This window comes from Dendrobates tinctorius, unplaced genomic scaffold (assembly GCF_039654945.1).
Source record: "Dendrobates tinctorius isolate UK_male_01 unplaced genomic scaffold, ASM3965494v1 ptg000224l, whole genome shotgun sequence".
In the NCBI taxonomy this organism is placed as follows: Eukaryota; Metazoa; Chordata; class Amphibia; order Anura; family Dendrobatidae; genus Dendrobates; species Dendrobates tinctorius.
This window is the reverse complement of record NW_027361891.1, coordinates 12,460,081-12,478,424: the sequence shown is the minus strand read 5'-3', so window position 1 is coordinate 12,478,424 and position 18,344 is coordinate 12,460,081. Positions and strand designations below refer to the sequence as shown.

At 38.5% G+C, this 18,344-nt stretch overlaps 1 protein-coding gene across 1 annotated transcript in view; it reads right to left on the bottom strand.

The window, feature by feature from the left end:
- LGR5 (leucine rich repeat containing G protein-coupled receptor 5) overlaps positions 1–18,344 on the bottom strand; it is a 337,590-nt gene that overhangs the window by 92,726 nt on the left and 226,520 nt on the right. The window contains exons 12-13 of the mRNA XM_073555529.1: positions 9,895–9,960; positions 9,618–9,689 (exon numbers count right to left, since the gene is read on the bottom strand). Of these exons, the coding sequence (XP_073411630.1) occupies positions 9,618–9,689; positions 9,895–9,960 (138 nt within the window). The remainder of the gene's footprint in view (positions 1–9,617; positions 9,690–9,894; positions 9,961–18,344) is intronic.

Below are 18,344 nucleotides of genomic sequence, written 5' to 3'. Positions count from 1 at the left end.
TGAGTTCAAATCCCACCAATGACAACATCTGCAAGGAGTTTGTATGTTCTCCCTGTGTTTGCGTGGGTTTCCTCCAGGTTCTCTGGTTTCCTCTCACACTCCAAAAACATATTACGAATCTGGATTATGAGCCCCAATAGGGACAACGATGATAATGTATTTAAAGGGCTATGGAATTAATTGTTTTTCATAACTGAGCAAAATCAATAAATAAATATTCTAATATCTTATTTCTGAAAAAGTTGTGGCTGATTTTTTGATTGAGCTTCACTACTTTAATTTTTACAGCAATCATCTTGTAATAATAAAGTATTGAAGTATTTCAATTCCTTGCTCTCTCATGTGCATATTTTCGTGGATAAGTTTTCCCTTCGTTTTCAAAGTATTACTGTAATGAATAAATCGTTATTGGTGTATAGGTGTTAGCTATAATACAACATAAAAAAGAATATAAATATATTGAAAACATGGTAGACAACATTCTACCGTTTTTATATTAAAATACCAAAACCCCACATAGGTTTAGTACAGAGCTAATCATTATATGATGATATAAGTATGAAAATATATTGTATAACATACATACAGTCATGGCCAAAAGTGATGGCACCATTGAAATTGTTCTAGAAAATGAAGTATTTCTCCCAGAAAATAATTGCAATTACACGTTTTGCTATACATGTTTATTTCCCTTGTGTGTATTGGAACAACACAAAAAAACAGAGAAAAAAGGCAAATTGGACATAATATCACACAAGCAACCAAAATGGGCTGGACAAAATTGTTGACACCCTAAACTTAATATTTGGCTGCACATCCTTTGAAATAAATAACTGTAATCAATCGCATCCTATAACCATCAACAAGCTTCTTATGCCTCTCACCTGGTATTTTGGATCACTTTTCTTTTGTAAACTGCTCCATGTCTCTCATATTTGAAGGGTGACTTCAATAAATTACTGTTTAATAGTGCATGAATTTCTGACTCCAGCAATAATGTTGAAAGTAAAGCATTGTTAAAAAAAAAGACCAGGAAGTTCATGTTCACTGCGTGTGTAGCTGAAGCACATTTTACTTTCACTATGCAAGCTGACAGACAAGATCCTAAGATCCTAAGCTATAATAAATATCAGTTGTAAGCTGTGATCTTTGTTCCTAAATAAATATATATATTCACTATTGAACGGCTGAACCGTACAAAGATTAATCCGCTGCTAACAGGTTATGGGCCCAGAGACCCAGAAACCCAAAGACCCAGAGAACATCCCAGAGGAGAAAGAACAACAGTGTATGAAGAAGAAGAAGCAAAGATGGCCAGCAGCAGCAATTCAGTGAGGTTCACAGTGCCAAATCTAACTAACCTGAACTACCAATCCTGGAAATTCAAGGTAAAGATGCTGCTGATAAGAGAAGGTACATGGAAATACACACAGGAGTCTAGACCTGACCCACTACCAGAAGACTGAGTAGAGAAGGATCAAAAAGCACAAGCACAATCTCTCTCAGTATAGGTGATGATCAGATTGTGCATGTATGTAAATGTGAAACTGCAAAAAAAATGGGAACAGCTGCAGAAAGTGCATGAAAGGATAAATCTCAGCAATAAGCTCTATTTAATGAGAAAGCTATATAAGTCTAAGCTAAATAAGGACCAAGATATGCAAGATTACATAAAAAATACTCTAGAAATTGTGGCGCGTCTGCAGGGCATTAAGGATCATCTATAGGATTTCCATGTTGATGCACTACTACTAAGTGAAACCCGAAATAAATAGGACCAAGGAGCTTCTTCGGGGGGAAGAAGAAGCAACAAAGCGAAACACGCGTTGGTGTCTCTCTGCCCACACTTTAGCCAGGTTGGCCTCCAATATATGCACTGTTTGACATAATTACTCTTATGGCCAGTATGTTGTTTTGAACTGCTGAGTCACTGTATTTCATTTGTAAACTTTACTGCCAGTTTGTATATCTCTCCATATATTTTTCGGCAGGTCCAGTTTTTTGGTCCACCTTTATTGCACTATTGCATTTTATATTAAAAAAAATGTTTTTTTTTTTAAGAGATATTTGCTTACTTATATGTGTATGTATATATATATATATATATATATATTTTTTTTTTTTTATGTAGGTCACTTTTTGACCACATTATTATTATTATTATGCATTTATTTAGCGCCATTTATTCCATGGCGCTTTACATGTGAAAAGGGGAAATATAGGCAAGTATAATAAACATTTGTAAGACAAGGGACACACAAGTACATAAGGAGAGGGGACCCTGCCTGCGAGGGCTCACAGTCTACAGGGATGGGTGAGGATACAGTAGGAGAGGGTAGAGCAGGTCGTACGGTGGTTCAGTAGACCGAGGATCATTGCAGGCTGTAGGCTTGTTTATACACATATATTTAAATATATGTGTATATATATATATATATATATATATATACACACACACACACACACACACACACTCTGTATTGCACCTTATATCTGTCTGGTATTTTTACTCTTATATTGGTGTTTCATGTATGGTTTACTAATATTTGAATTACTGTCATGGTCATATATGATATACGGTATATGGATTTCACTAACTAACTAATTTATACCAACCCGGTTTCAGTGTGGCATTCAGGTGTCGCTGATTCCCTTTTTTTTTATAACTGTTGTACTACATAGTAATTTTACTTCTCATTTGAAAAAATAATACAATTTACATTTTTTTATATTGCTCCTTGGTCCTATTTCTTTTGGGTTTCTGTTGTAATATTATGGATGAGCCATTGTTTATTTAGCCTTATTCTGGGATTAATACTACTAAGTGGTCTTTCAGAAAGCTGTGAACACTTGTAACTACACTAGATGCGCAGAGGAAAGCTTGTAGGTGAATATAAGCAAAATACAAAAAGTGTGAGCAGTGGGGTATCCAAAGCAAAATCCACATTAAAAACCCAAGATCTACCCAAAAATAAAGTAATTTGAAGGAAACGTGTTTTATCTGAGATGAAAAAGCAAAATAATCATCAAAGGGTTAAAAGAGCCATTACTGAAGAATATGACACTTCAAGTACTGAAGCTGTGTTTAATGTTAATGAAAGCATGCATGGTGTATAGACTCTGGGGCAACTAGTCATATGACTAATGACAGAAGCTTCTTCTCTAACCTAGACCAAAGTAAGTCAGAGAAAATGTTCTTGGCTAATGGTCAGTATATGAATTCAGAGAGAATAGGAGATGGTTACATTAATTGTCAAGTCTCCCCAACACAAGGAAGAAAAATTCCAGTAAAGAACATGCGCTATGTTCCTAGTGTTGAAAGCAAACTGTTATCTGTGAAGAAACTCACAAGACAAGGAAATGAAGTTACATTTAAAGATGACAGATGTGTCATCTCAAAAGAAGGTCACAGACTAGCAGAAGGAAAAGTCAAAGATGAGTTGTACCAGCTAAAATGCAAGGTATAGTGGTTACGGAAAGTATTCAGAACCCTTAAAATGTTTTACTCTGTTTCATTGCAGCCATTTAATAAATTCAAAAAAGTTCATTTTTTTCTCATTAATGTACACTCTGCACCCCATCTTGACTGAAAAAAAAACAGAAATGTAGAATTTTTTGCAAATTTATTAAAAAAGAAAAGCGGAAATATCACATGCTCATAAGTTTCAGACCCTTTGTTCAGTATTGAGTAGAAGCACCCTTTTGAGCTAATACAACCATAAGTCTTTTTAGAAATGATGCAACAAGTTTTTCACACCTAGATTTGGGGATCCTCTGCCATTCTTCCTTGTAGATCATCTCCAGTTCTGTCAGGTTGGATGGTGAATGTTGGTGGACAGCCATTTTCAGGTCTCTCCAGAGATGCTCAATTGGGTTTAAGTCAGGGCTCTGGCTGGGCCAGTCAAGAATGGTCACACAGTTGTTCTGAAGCCACTCCTTTACTATTTTAGCTGTGTGCTTAGGGTCATTGTCTTGTTGGAAGGTGAACCGGCCAAGCCTGAGGACCAGAGCACTCTGAAAGAGGTTTTCATCCAGGATATCTCAGTACTTGGCTGCATTCATGTTTCCTTCTATTGCAACCAGTCATCCTGTCCCTTCAGCTGAAAATCACTCCCATAGCATGATGCTGCCACCACCATGTTTCACTGTTGGGATTGTTTTGAGCAGGTGATGAGCAGTGCATGGTTTTCTCCACACACACCACTTAAAATTATCACCAAAAAGTTCTATATTCATCTCATAAGACCAGAGAATCTTATTCCTCATAATCTGGGAGTCCTTCATGTATTTTTTAGCAAACTGTATGTGAGCGTTCATATGTCTGGCACTGAGGAGAGTCTTCTGTCGAGCCACTATGCCATTAAGGCCAGACTGGTGGAGGGCTGCAGTGGTAGTTGAATTTGTGGAACTTTCTCCCATCTCCCTACTGTTAACTGTAGAACTTAGCCACAGTGATCTTGGGGTTTTCTTTATCTCTCTCACCAAGGCTCTTCTCCCATGATTGATCAGTTTGGCGGGATGGCCAGGTCTAGGAAGATTTCTGGTGGTCCAAAACTTCTTCCATTTAAGAATAATGGAGGCCACTGTGCATTTAGGAACCTTTAGTACTGCAGAAATTCTTTTGTAACCTTGGCCAGATGTGTGCCTTGCCACAATTCTGTCTCTGAGCTCCTTGGCCAGTTCCTTTGACCTCATTTTGACCTCATGATTCTCATTTAGTCTGACATGCACTGTGAGCTGTGAGGTCTTATATAGACAGGTGTGTGCCTTTACAAATCAAGTCCTATCAGTTTAATTAAACACAGCTGGACTCCAATGAAGGAGTTGAACCATCTCAAGGAGGATCACAAGGAATTGGACAGCATGTGACTTAAATATGAGTGTCTAAGCAAATGGTCTGAATACTCATGACCATGTGATATTTCAGTTTTTCTTTTTTAATACATTTGCAAAAATTTCTACATTTCTGTTTTTTTCAGTCAAGATGGGGTGCAGAGTGGTACATTAATGAGAAAAAATGATGAACTTTTTTGAATTTACCAAATGGCTGCAATGAAACAAAGAGTGAAAAATGTAAAGGGGTCTGAATACTTTCCGTACCCACTGTAAGTGCATACAATGGTAAACATGAAGAGCACGAGAATTGTATCCATGTACGGCACAGGCGTCTTGCACATAGAGACCTAGAAGCAATAAGAAAGTCAGTTCAAAATCAATTTGCTGATGGTATTACAGTCGATCTGTGTAATCAGACAATTAAATGTACTAGCTGTCTTAAAGGGAAAATGTCAAGAAAATCCTTTCCTAAGAATAGTACTACCAAATCAGAACAGCTTCTGGACATAGATGTTTGTAGTCCAATGAGTACTCAAACTTTTGGAAAAAGATATTTTCTCACACTTATCGATTACTATTCAACATACGTATACAGTTGTCTATCTACTTTACAGCAAAGAAGAAGTTCCAGAGAAATTTGAAATATATCTCGCTGAAATATAAAACAAATTTGGGAGAATTTAAAAAATTCTGTGTGCATATAATGGAAGTGAATATACAAGTAATGAGACACAAAGCATTTTAAAGGAAAATGGAATCGTGTTTCAGACCATACAACCCTGAACAAAATGGAGTAGTGGAAATAAGGAATCGTACACTTTGTGAAAGTGGAAGAAGTATGCTATTTGATGCAGATTTGCCAACAACATACTGGGGTGAAGCAATCAATCATGACAGGTTGCTATCATCAAAACAGACTACCAGGTAAAGCTACTCAGACAACTCCATTTGAGCAATGAAACTGCAAGAAACCTGAACTACAATACTTAAGAATATCTGGAAGTAAAGTATTTGTACATATTCCCAAAGAAAAATGTACCAAGTGGGGATCTTATGCAAAAGAGGGTATCCTGGTGGAGTACAGAGAAACCCAGAAAGGATAGAATACTGCACCCAGAAGCGAACAAGGTCACAATAAGCAAAGATGTAATGATTGATGATGTTCCAGTCCAGCTGGAACAACAACAATATCAGTCACAATTTCAAAATAACAAGAAAAAGGATGCAGAAGTTTGGTTAGAGTCTTCAACCACTGAAGAAGCAACAGAAAAATCAGGTGAACCTGACGTCAGGAGATCGTCGAGATCAAACAAGGGTATACAAGCTAAGCATCTATCCTACTTTATCAAAACACTACCTTAGTAGGAGCCACAGTCATGGGATGAGATGCAACAATTACATGTACATAAAAAACTGAAGTGGATTAATGCTGCTACTGAGAAAATAAAGTCTCTTCATCAACTTCAAACTTGGAAACTCACCAAACTACCACAAGGTAAGAAAGCAATCAAATGTAAACATTTTTTAAGACCAAGTATGACTCAGAAGGCAAGGTTCACAGATTTAAAGCAATATTAGTTGCAAAAGGATATTCCCAGAAATATGGTGAAGACTATGATGCCACATTTTCTCCAGTTGCTAAGCAGACCACATTCAGGACTCTAATAGCTATACCTGCTGTACAAAAGATGTTTGTCAGACATTTTGACATCAAAACTGCCTTTTTAAATGGTGACATTGAAGAGGACTTGTACTTGGTTATATCAAAGAGGATGAAGATAATGTTGTTTGCAAACTGCAAAAATCTTTCAATGGTCTTAAGCAATCGGCAAGAGCGTGGAAACCAAAATGAACAAAGTTTTATTGGATGAAGGATTTAAAAGAGGCCATGCAAATTTGTGTTTATACACAAAATGTACAGACCGAAAATAGATTTATATTTATTTGTATGTGAACGATATGATTATGGTTCATCAAGAGGAAACAGAAATTGCAAAGGTGACTAAAATTCTAAATCAGTATTTTGAGACAAAATAACTTGGCAATATGACATATCTCAGAATCCAGGTCCAAAGAGAAGATGGAAGCTTTCTTCTAAACCAAAGACCAAAAATCAACTCAATTATGAATCGGATTGAAATGTCAGAAGTCAAAGGTGTATCAATGCAAATGAAACCATCCTACTTAAAGTTAGAGAAGATGATCTGTTACTTAACAATGAGAAACATAGACAGTAAATGGGGGCACTTCTATAGATAGCAACTATGACTCAACTGGACATCACAACAACAATTGGAATTCTCTGCAGATACAGATGCTTCTCACAAAATTAGAATATCTTCAAAAAGTTAATTTATTTCAGTTCTTCAATACAAAAAGTGAAACTCATATATTATATAGTGTCATTACAAGCAGAGTGATCCATTTCCAGTGTTTATTTCTGTTATCGTTGATGATTATAGCTACAGCCAATGAAAACCTAAAAGTCATTATCTCAGTAAATTAGAATACTACATAACACCAGCTTGAAACATGATTTCAAAATCTGAAATGTTAGCCTACTGAAATGTATGTGCAGTAAATACAATCAGTACTTGGTTGGGGCTCCTTTTGCATCAATTAGTGCGTCAATGCGGCATGACATAGAGGCGATCAGCCGGTGGCACTGCTGAGGTGTTATGGAGGCCCAGGTTGCTTTGATAGCAGCCTTCAGCTTGTCTGCATTGTTGGGTCTGTTGTCTCTAATCTTCCTCTTGTCATTTCTCTATAGATTCTCTATGGGGTTAAGGTGAGGAGAGTTTGCTAGCCAATCAAGCACAGTGATACTGTTATTTTTAAACCAGGTATTGGTACTTTTGGCAGTGTGAACAAGTGTCAAGTCCTGTGGGAGAAAGAAATCTCCATCTCCAAAAAGCTTGTCGGCAGAGGGAAGCATTAAATGCTCTAAAATTTCCTGGTAGATGGCTGCGCTGACTTTGGTCTTGATAACACAATGGACCTACACATGCAAATGACATGGCTCCCCAAACCATCACTGATTGTGGAAACTTCACACTAGACTTCAAGCAGCTTGGATTGTGTGCCTCTCCACTCTTCCTCCAGACTCTGGGACCTTGATTTACAAATGAAATGCAAAATTTACTTTCATCTGAAAACAAAATGTTGGATCACTGAGCAACAGTCCAATTCATTTTCTCCTTGGCCCAGGTAAGACGCTTCTGGCGTTGTCTATTGGTCATGAGTTGCTTCACACAAGGAATGTGACACTTGTAGCCCATGTCCTGGATATGTCTGTGTGTGGTGGCTCTTGAAGCAATAACTCCAGCAGCCGTCCACTTCTTGTGAATCTCCCCCAAATTTTTGAATGGCCTTTTCTTAACAATCCTTTCAAGGCTGCGGTTATCCCGGTTGCTTGTGCACCTTTTTCTACCACACTTTTTCCTTCCACTCAACTTTCCATTAATATGCTTGGATACAGCACTCTGTGAACAGCCAGCTTCTTTATCAATGACCTTTTGTGGCTTACCTCCCTTGTGGAGTATGCTAATGAATGCCTTCTGGACATCTGTAAAGTCAGCAGTCTTCCCCATGATTGTGGAGCCTACTGAAATAGACTAAGGGACCTTTTTAAGTGCTTAGGAAGCCTTTGCAGGTGTTTTATGTTAATTATGCTAATTTACTGTGATAATAACTTTGATGATGATATTCTAGTTTTGTGAGAAGCACTTGTATGTTAAAAAACTGTGCCAAAAAGACTAGATTGCCGTTAATTATGTTCTATGACATTTGAAAGAATCTCAAGACATAAATTTAAGGATATCTGCAACAGGAGATCTAAAACTTACAGGTTGTTTGTTTGGCTTTCCATGCATGTGCTGTGACAGTGACACAGCCAGGACACATGCAGCTGCGGCGGCGATCAGCAGTTCAGCCATCACCATCCAGGAAGCTGAGTTCCCACTCTAGATTATTCGGCAAGCACTATAGCTTGCCGAATAAGCTAGAAACCGAAGATATTCGCTCAACTCTAAGCCCCATCTGTGGATGTCGGGCCCTAAGACCATCCTCATGGAGTCGGTTTCTAACCGTTTGTGCAGCCACATGCACATTTGTGGCCTGCTGGAGGTCATTTTGCAGGGCTCTGGCAGAGCTCCTCCTGTTCCTCCTTGCATAAAGGCGGAGGTAGCGGGCTGCTGGGTTGTTGCCCTTCTACGGCCCCCCTCCATATCTGGTGGGGTACTGGCCTGTCTCCTGGTAGTGCCTCCAGCCTCTGGACACTACGCTGACAGACACAGCAAACCTTCTTGCTACAGCTCGCATTGATGTGCCATCCTGGAAGAGCTGCACTACCTGAGCCATGAGCCAGAAAGCATTGGTACTGATATTTGGACTGTGGTCCCCACCTGCAGAACCACTCCTTTATTGAGGGTGTCTTGATAACTGCCAATAATTTCCAACTGTTGTCTATTCCATTTGCACAACAGCATGTGAAATTGATTGTCAATCAGTGTTGCTTCCTAAGTGGACAGTTTTATTTCACAGAAGTTTGATTTACTTGGATTTATATTCTGTTGTTTAAGTGTTCCCGTTATTTTTTTGAGCAGTGTATTAGTAATGTATATGTTATGTAGCCAATGGCCAGGCACTAGAGATTACTACTTGTTAACAGGAATGTGTCAATTTTTAATACAATGTTAATTTCATGGTTTATATTAAATAAAGCCCTTAATATCCTTAAACAAAATAGGATCAAACAAATAAAAGATTTTGAAAGCACTTACAAGGATCTTAGGACAGTCAGTTGCTGAAAGGTGCTGGATCTAATTTCATAGATTTCATTATGACGCAAATCTCTGAAATGACAGACAAATTATAAGTGCAGAGTTTAAGCGTGAAATTTCATAACAAACCTTTCGGCACAATCATATCACCTTTAACCCAAACATGACGAGGCTAATGGTATTAAGCATTTCACGATTGAAGTGATATGCCTTGGAAGGCTTAAATAGCATTGAAAGAATTAACAGTAAAACACCTGCACTTGTAATAAATACTCACATCTTCTGAAGCCGTTGACATGCTGAGAAGCTGGGCAAATCCTTGATAAGATTATATGATAAATCTCTGTTTAAAAAAAAAAAGAAAAAATGATGTTATGCCTAAATATGCCTAAATATGCCTATTATATTATTAAAGTTATGCCTAAATATGAGATTGAAAGACAGTGACTAATAAAGACAGAAACAAAAAGAAAAACTAAATAATCAGGCCAATTAAACACATTTAGGTCGAATTAACAGTTAATCATTTTTTGTCTCTTATGTAAAAAATAAAACAAAAACTGTCTTTGGTCTGTGTGTTAGATTTTAACCATGAGATCCATTTTCCTTGTATAAATGTCTACTGACATTAGTCAGTAAAACACAGACGAAAACAACTCTATGTGCTACTTATTCTTTCTGAGGTCACATCCACTTGGAAAGTTTGTTCAAGAAATGAGACCAAAATCAGACACCTCTACAATTTTTAGGGGAACCGATGGCCTGCAAAATAATTGGCATGTGAAAAGGCTATAGATTATAATGAGTATGTGTTCTCGCCTCAAAAATGAAAAAGTAAGGAAAGAACATATACTAGAACCTTAGATGTGAGAACGGGGCCTTACATACATGTTTCCACGCAGGCTGGCCTGGGAAGCACTGCACAAAAGTTTAGGATTGAAATCCAATACAGGCACATCCATGAAAGGCAATCAAATTACATACAGATGAACCTCCTTCATGAATAAGAGCTTTCCGTGTTTTTTTTCGGCAGCTTCAAAGCAAATTAAATTACCGCTTAAGTGCTTTAATGCTACCTTGCATCATAGAAATTTACTATAGCACGTAAATAAATATCAGTATTGCCAATTAATCACAGTTATGGAGGACTGGACATGAGCCAGATATAAATGAATGCATGTCAGACACATCTGGACTGCTTTATAGTGGACATGTTTGGTGATCACATTGTTGGAGTTGTACTTATTAATTCATTGGATGAGCTCAAGGACGTACCTTGGGATTGAGCATTTTATTATTTTATCTTGGCTAATTCAAGACACAATATCCTCTTCAATGAATACATCTTCAATACTACGAATTTCATTTTTATACAATATTATGTCTACCATGCAAAGCAGACTAAAACACATTAAGCACAAATAACTGTGGTTATTACAAATGTTAAACTCAAACAGAAGTTATTTAGACAAATATCCATCCCTCTATACATTGTTCAAACTTCCACTAAGGTTCGAACACTGATTAAGCCAAACATCCAGAAGCCATTGACAGATAACTAAAATTATTAACAGATTTATTTACAAAGAATGTAGCTAGGGTTGTACATAGCAGATAGGGGGGACCAAAGCCAATTAAAATTAAGTTCCACTTTCCATCTTTTCCCTATCATGGAGAAAATAGTTCCTAGTGCTGGCTTGTCACCCATACTTCGTACTTTGGAAAGACCCCCATAAACATAAGACTAAAGCTGGCGGAACCCACCAATTTCGGCAAGATCGACTGACGATTTAATGTGTGGGAGGGAGAGAACATCCAGCTGTTAGGATATCAACGGCTGATCTTTTTATTTGGGAAGGAGATAAACTGCTGTTAGATGATTCTGGTAGCCTCTCTTTCACAGATGATAAATGAATGCTCAGCCAAGCCGAGCATTCCAGAGTATGGAGAATTAGGGTGAGATGGCTGCTGGCTGAACAATTGTTTCACTGACAGCTATCTAATACGTATCGGGGCCTTTTAAGAGAAGGTCCACATAATTATGATTAAAACATGGCAAATGTCCTGACTTGAGCAGTCTCTCATTCCCTATTAATGCCTTTTAAAATCCAATTTGAATAAGGAATCTATGCTTTACTATCTTAGATGTTCAAACTAGGCAACATTTCAATATTCTCTATTAGAGCTTTGAGCAGCAGTATTATCTATTATCTAACTGACAAGGTCAGGGATTATGTAATCTATTAGACTGCCAATCATACTTCTTCTATGTTGTGGTCAATACCGTTACGAGAAACAAACTTACTAAAAAATACTTGATGTTCCTACTATCACTCACATTTTTAGTATCTTTGAAGTGCCAAAGGAAGCTGTGTGTTAGAGGTAAAGGGTTTGGAACCAACCTGAGCAAAAGGCTCAACACCAGGTGTCCGCTATGCTATATATATATATATATATATATGCATACACACACACATATTGGAGATTGTGTTTGTATATATATACACAGCTCTGGCAAAAATTAATAGACCACTGCAAAATTTTCAGTTTGTCTGATTTTTCTCTTTATAGGTATATTTTTGAATACAATGTAAATTGCTCTTCTATTCTATAAACTACTGACAACGTCTTCGATTTTCCAAGCACTAAATTTTGTATTTATTTTCAGAAAATGAGAAATGGTCAAAATAACAAAAAAATGCAGTGTTTTCAGACCTAAAATAATGCTAAGAAAACAAGTTCATAATCATTTAGAAACAACAATACCAAAGCTTTAACTCAGGAAGAGTTCGGAAATCAATATTTTGTGGAATATCCACGATTTTTAATCACAAGTTTCATGGGTCTTGGCATGCTTTTCACCAGTCTTTCCCATTTCTTTTGGGTGACCTTATGCCACGCCTGGTACAAAAATTATATAGAATCATAGAATCGTAGAGTTGGAAGGGACCTCCTGGGCCATCTGGTCCAACCCCCTGCTCAAAGCAGGATTCGCTAAATCATCCCAGTCAGATGTCTGTCCAGCCTCTCTTTGAAGACTTCCATTGAAGTCGAACTCACCACTTCTCGTGGCAGCTTGTTCCACTCATTGATCACTCTAACTGTCAAAAAGTTTTTTCTAATATCTAATCTGTGTCTCCTCCCATTCAGTTTCATCCCATTGCTTCTAGTCTTTCCTTGTGCAAATGAGAATAAAGTTGATCCTTCTACAATGTGACAGTCCTTTAGATATTTGTAGACAGCTATTAAGTCTCCTCTCAGTCTTCTCTTTTGCAAACTAAACATTCCCAAATCCTGCAACCTTTCCTCATAAGACAGGGTTTGCAGACCGGTCACCATTCTGGTCGCTCTTTTCTGAACTTGCTCCAGTTTGTTGATGTCTTTTTTAAAATGTGGTGCCCAAAACTGGACACAATATTCCAGATGAGGTCTGACCAAAGAGGAGTAGAGGGAAATAATGACTTCACGTGATCTAGACTGTATGCTTCTGTTAATACATCCTAGAATTGCATTTGCCTTTTTTGCTGCTGCCTCACACTGTTGACTCATATTCAGCCTGTGATCTATTAGTATACCCAAGTCTTTTTCACATGTGCTGTTGCTTATCCCTAGTCCTCCCATTCTGTATATGCTTTTTTCATTTTTATTGCCCAGATGTAGTACTTTGCAATTTTCCCCATTAAAAACCATTCTGTTAGTTGCTGCCCACTGCTCCAGTTTATTTATATCTTTTTGAATCCTCTCTCTTCTCTAGTATTAGCTATCCCTCCTAGCATTGTGTCATCAGCAAATTTAATCAGTTTACCCTCAATTCCTTCATCTAAATCGTTGATAAAGATGTTGAACAATACAGGGCCCAGGACAGAGCCCTGTGGTACCCCACTTGAGACATTCTTCCAACTGGATGTGCAGCCATTTACGTCCACTCTTTGTGTCCGATCACTAAGCCAGTTATGAATCCACCTAACAGTTGCCTTGTCCATTCCATACTTAGTCATTTTTTTAATAAGGATTGTATGAGATACTTTGTCAAATGCTTTGCTGAAGTCAAGATATACTATATCTACAGCATTTCCTTGATCCACCCAATCAGTGATTCCGTCATAGAAGGAAATTAAGTTAGTCTGACATTACTTATTAGCTACAAACCCATGCTGACTTTGTTTAATCACTTCATTCTTATCCAGGTACTGACATACATGTTGTTTAAAATTTAAGCAGTTCTTCTATGTTTGATGGCTTGTGACTATCCATCTTCCTCTTGATTACATTCCAGAGGTTTTCAATGGGGTTCAAGTCTGGAGATTGGGCTGGCCATGACAGGGATTTGATGTGGTGGTCCTTCATCCACACATTGATTGACCTAGCTGTGTGGCATGGCACATTGTCTTGCTGGAAAAATCAGTCTTCAGAGTTGGGGAACATTGCCAGAGCAGAAGGAATCAACTGTTTTTCCAGGATAACCTTGTATGCGGCTTGATTCATACGTCGTTCACAAAGATTAACCTGCCCAATTCCAGCCTTGCTGAAGCATCCCCAGATCATCACCGATCCTCCACTAAATTTCACAGTGGGTGCAAGACACTGTGACTTGTACGCTTCTCCAGGTCTCCATCTAACCATTAGGCGACCAGGTGTTGGGCAAAGCTGAAAATTAGACTCATCAGAGAAGATTACCTTACTTCAGTCCTCTACGGGCCAATCCCTATGGTCTTTGGCAAACTTCAGCATGGCTCTCCTTTGCTTCTCATTGATGAAAGGCTTTTTTCTACCTTTACATGACTTGAGCCCTGCCTCTATGAGCCTGTTACGAACTGTTCTTGCCATGAACTTCACCCCAGCTGCCATTTGCCATTCCTTTTGTAGGTCACTTGATGTAATCCTGCAGTTGTTGAGTGACAATCGAATAAGATGACATTCATCCCGGTCAGTGGAGAGTTGTTTTTGCCCTCTGCCGATCTGTAGTTTTGTTGTCCCCAATGTCTACTGCTTGACCTTGTTGTAATGGACTGTCATCTTAGAAATTTTAAGGATGGAGCCAACATGACGCTCTCCTTTGGCATGGTTAAAAGTAATTTTTCATTACTATTACTTTTGGGATATTACTAGCACTTGTTTTGCCATCCAGCTTGTCCTATTGCAAGAGGATTATGAACTCCACAGCAAGGTTTTTATACTTTCCTTTGTTAAATAAGATTTGGTTCATGTTATCACCTAATCAGAAGCACATTAAGTAGAATAAGGTGTACTCTGGTTGGAATTCAACTGACACTGGAATGGCTGTCAGACATGTAGAGAAGCTGATTTTTATAAAACTGTGCAGTGGTCTCTTAATATTTGCCAGAGTAGAGCTACAGTATATATATATATATATATATATATATATATATATATACACACATATACAAACACGGATGGAAATTATTATTCAGTATCAAGTATTACATACCTTAGCATGCTATCAGTGGTTGTTTGAGGGATGTTCTGTCATACTGAATGCACTTGGTCATGCAAATATTGGGGAAACCATGAAAAGGTCTTCATAAGGGAATATCACACTAGTCTTACTTCTTGGAATATGGTGTAGGGTAACCTAATATACAGGGGCCAGACAGCTCTAGTCTTCATTCCAAGTACACTAACAGCTCAGCATTACATTGATTTTGGTCATGGAATGTGTGGTACAGGTGTTTCTCAAAAGTGTTACAGGAGACATTCTTCAACACTACAACACCAGGCTGCATGTTGCTTGTGCTACTGTAAGCAGCCTGAGTGGCCTAAAGCTGCTACTATGACCTGCAATGTCTCTGAACTTGTCTTTTATCGAACACATCTGGGTTGTCATTTGTCAGCAATTGCAAAAGGAGCTGCCAGCAATGTAGCTTGATGATTTGCATTCATCATGACAGAAAATTCCTCAGGCAACCATTAATAACCTCACTGATAACATGCCATTGAATGTAAGTGTGTGTATTTCTGAAGGTGGTGCTCATACTTAATACTGAATAAATTGCGAGGTTTTAACCCTTAACCACCGCCGATACACCTTTTAACGGTGGCAGTTAAGGGTACTGATGTTTCAGCACAACTGAGAAATAAGTGTGTAGTGCCCCCCAGAGTTGGAATTTCTCTGGGGTCTTGGCTACCAGGGGTAGACTTTAGAAAACATGATTCGGGTTGGTTTTTACCGACCCAGGTGTTGCGATCGCCGTTATTCCGTGGAAAAAAAAGGTCCAATTTCCCATTTAATTTCTCTCTCCTATGATGTGATCGCACACCAGAGGAGAGAGAAATGGGGTCCCCCTATTCCCCCCATACCTCCAGAGTCCCTGCATCCCCCCTGAAGTCCTCCTGCCGCCGGCGCCTTCTTCTGGGAAGAAAATGGCGGGCTTATGCGCAGTGGACCCGCCAAGATCTGCTGGCCGAAACATGGTAACAATAGTTAACTGGTTCGTTTTGATCACTGTGATAGACCCGATCTCAGTGATCAAAATAAAAATATACTAAATTAAATTAAACCCCCTTTTATCACCCCTTAAGTTAGGTAAAAATAATAAAATAAAATAAATTATTTCTCTTTTTCCATTAGGGTTAGAGTTGAGCTAAAGTTAGGGTTGGGCTACAGTTAGGGTTGGGCTAAAGTTAGGGTTTGAGCTAGGGTTATAGTTGGGCTAGGGTTAGGGTTGGGGCTACGGTTAGGGGTGGGCTAAAATTAGAGTTGGGCTAAAGTTAGGGTTGGGCTAGGGTTAGGGTTGTGGTTATGGTTGGGATTACGGTTAGGGTTGGGATTAGGGTTAGGGGTGTGTTAGGGTTGGGATTAGGGGTGTGTTGGGGTTAGGGTTGTGGTTAGGGTTATGGTTGGGATTAGGGTTAGGGGTGTGTTGAGGTTAGGATTATGGTTAGGGTTATGGGTGTGCTGGGGTTAGGGGTGGAGTTAGAATTGGGGGGTTCCACTGTTTAGGTACATCAGGGGGTCTCCAAATGCGACATGGCGCCACCATTGATTGAAGCCAATTTTGCGTTCAAAAAGTCAAACCGTGCTCCCTCCCTTCAGAGCCCTGCCATGCACACACACACACACAGTGGCTTTCCCCCACATACAGGGTATTGGCGCACTTAGGAGAAATTGCACAACAAATTTTTGTGGTCCATTTTCTCCTGTTACCCTTGTGAAAATAAAAAAAAATTGGTTCCAAAGTAATTTTTTTGTGAAAAAAGTACAATGTTAATTTTTTCCTCCCACATTGCTTTAGTTCTCGTGAAGCACCTGAAGAGTAAATAAACTTATTGAATGTGGTTTTGCACACCTTGAGGGGTGCAGTTTTTAGAATGGTGTCACTTTTGGGTATTTTCTGTTATATTGATCTCCCAAACTTACTTCAAATGCGAGGTGGTCCCTAAATAAATAGTTTTGTAAATTTTGCTGGAAAAATGGGAAATCGCTGGTCAACTTTTAACCCTTATAATGTCCTAACACACAAAATTATGTTTCCAAAATTGTGCTGATGTAAAGTTGACATGTAAATGTTATTTATCAACTATTTTGTGTGACACCACTTTTTGATTTAAGGGTCCAAAAATTAAAAGTTTGAAAATTGCAAAATGTTCAAAATTTTTGCCAAATTTCCATATTTTTCATATAAAAAAGCAAGTTATATCGAAGAAATTTTACCACTTACATGAAGTACAATATGTCACGAAAAAAATCTCAGAATCAGTGGGACACATTGAAGCGTTCTAGAGCTACAGTTGTGGCCAAAAGTATTGACACCCCTGCAATTCTGTCAGATAATACTCAGTTTCTTCCTGAAAATGATTGCAAACACAAATTCTTTGGTATTATTATCTTCATTTAATTTGTCTTAAATGAAAAAACACAAAAAGAATTGTCCTAAAGCCAAATTGGATATAATTCCACACCAAACATAAAAAAGAGGGTGGACAAAAGTATTGGCACTGTTCGAAAAATCATGTGATGCTTCTCTAATTTGTGTAATTAACAGCACCTGTAAGTTACTTGTGGCACCTAACAGGTGTTGGCAATAACTAAATCACACTTGCAGCCAGCTGACATGGATTAAAGTTGACTCAACCTCTGTCCTGTGTCCTTGTGTGTACCACATTGAGCATGGAGAAAAGAAAGAAGACCAAAGAACTGTCTGAGGACTTGAGAAACCAACTTGTGAGGAAGCATGAGCAATCTCAAGGCTACAAGTCCATCTCCAAAGACCTGAATGTTCCTGTGTCTACCCTGCGCAGTGTCATCAAGAAGTTTAAAGCCCATGGCACTGTGGCTAACCTCCCTAGATGTGGATGGAAAAGAAAAATTGACAAAAGATTTCAACGCAAGATTGTGCGGATGTTGGATAAAGAACCTCGACTAACATCCAAACAAGTTCAAGCTGCCCTGCAGTCCGAGGGTACAACAGTGTCAACCCGTACTATCCGTCAGCATCTGAATGTAAAGGGACTGTATGGTAGGAGACCCAGGAAGACCCCACGTCTTACCCCGAGACATAAAAAAGCCAGGCTGGAGTTTGCCAAAACCTACCTGAAAAAGCCTAAAACGTTTTGGAAGAATGTTCTCTGGTTAGATGAGACAAAAGTAGAGCTTTTTGGGCAAAGGCATCAACATAGAGTTTACAGGAGAAAAAAAGAGGCATTCAAGGAAAAGAACATGGTCCCTACAGTCAAACATGGCGGAGGTTCCCTGATGTTTTGGGGTTG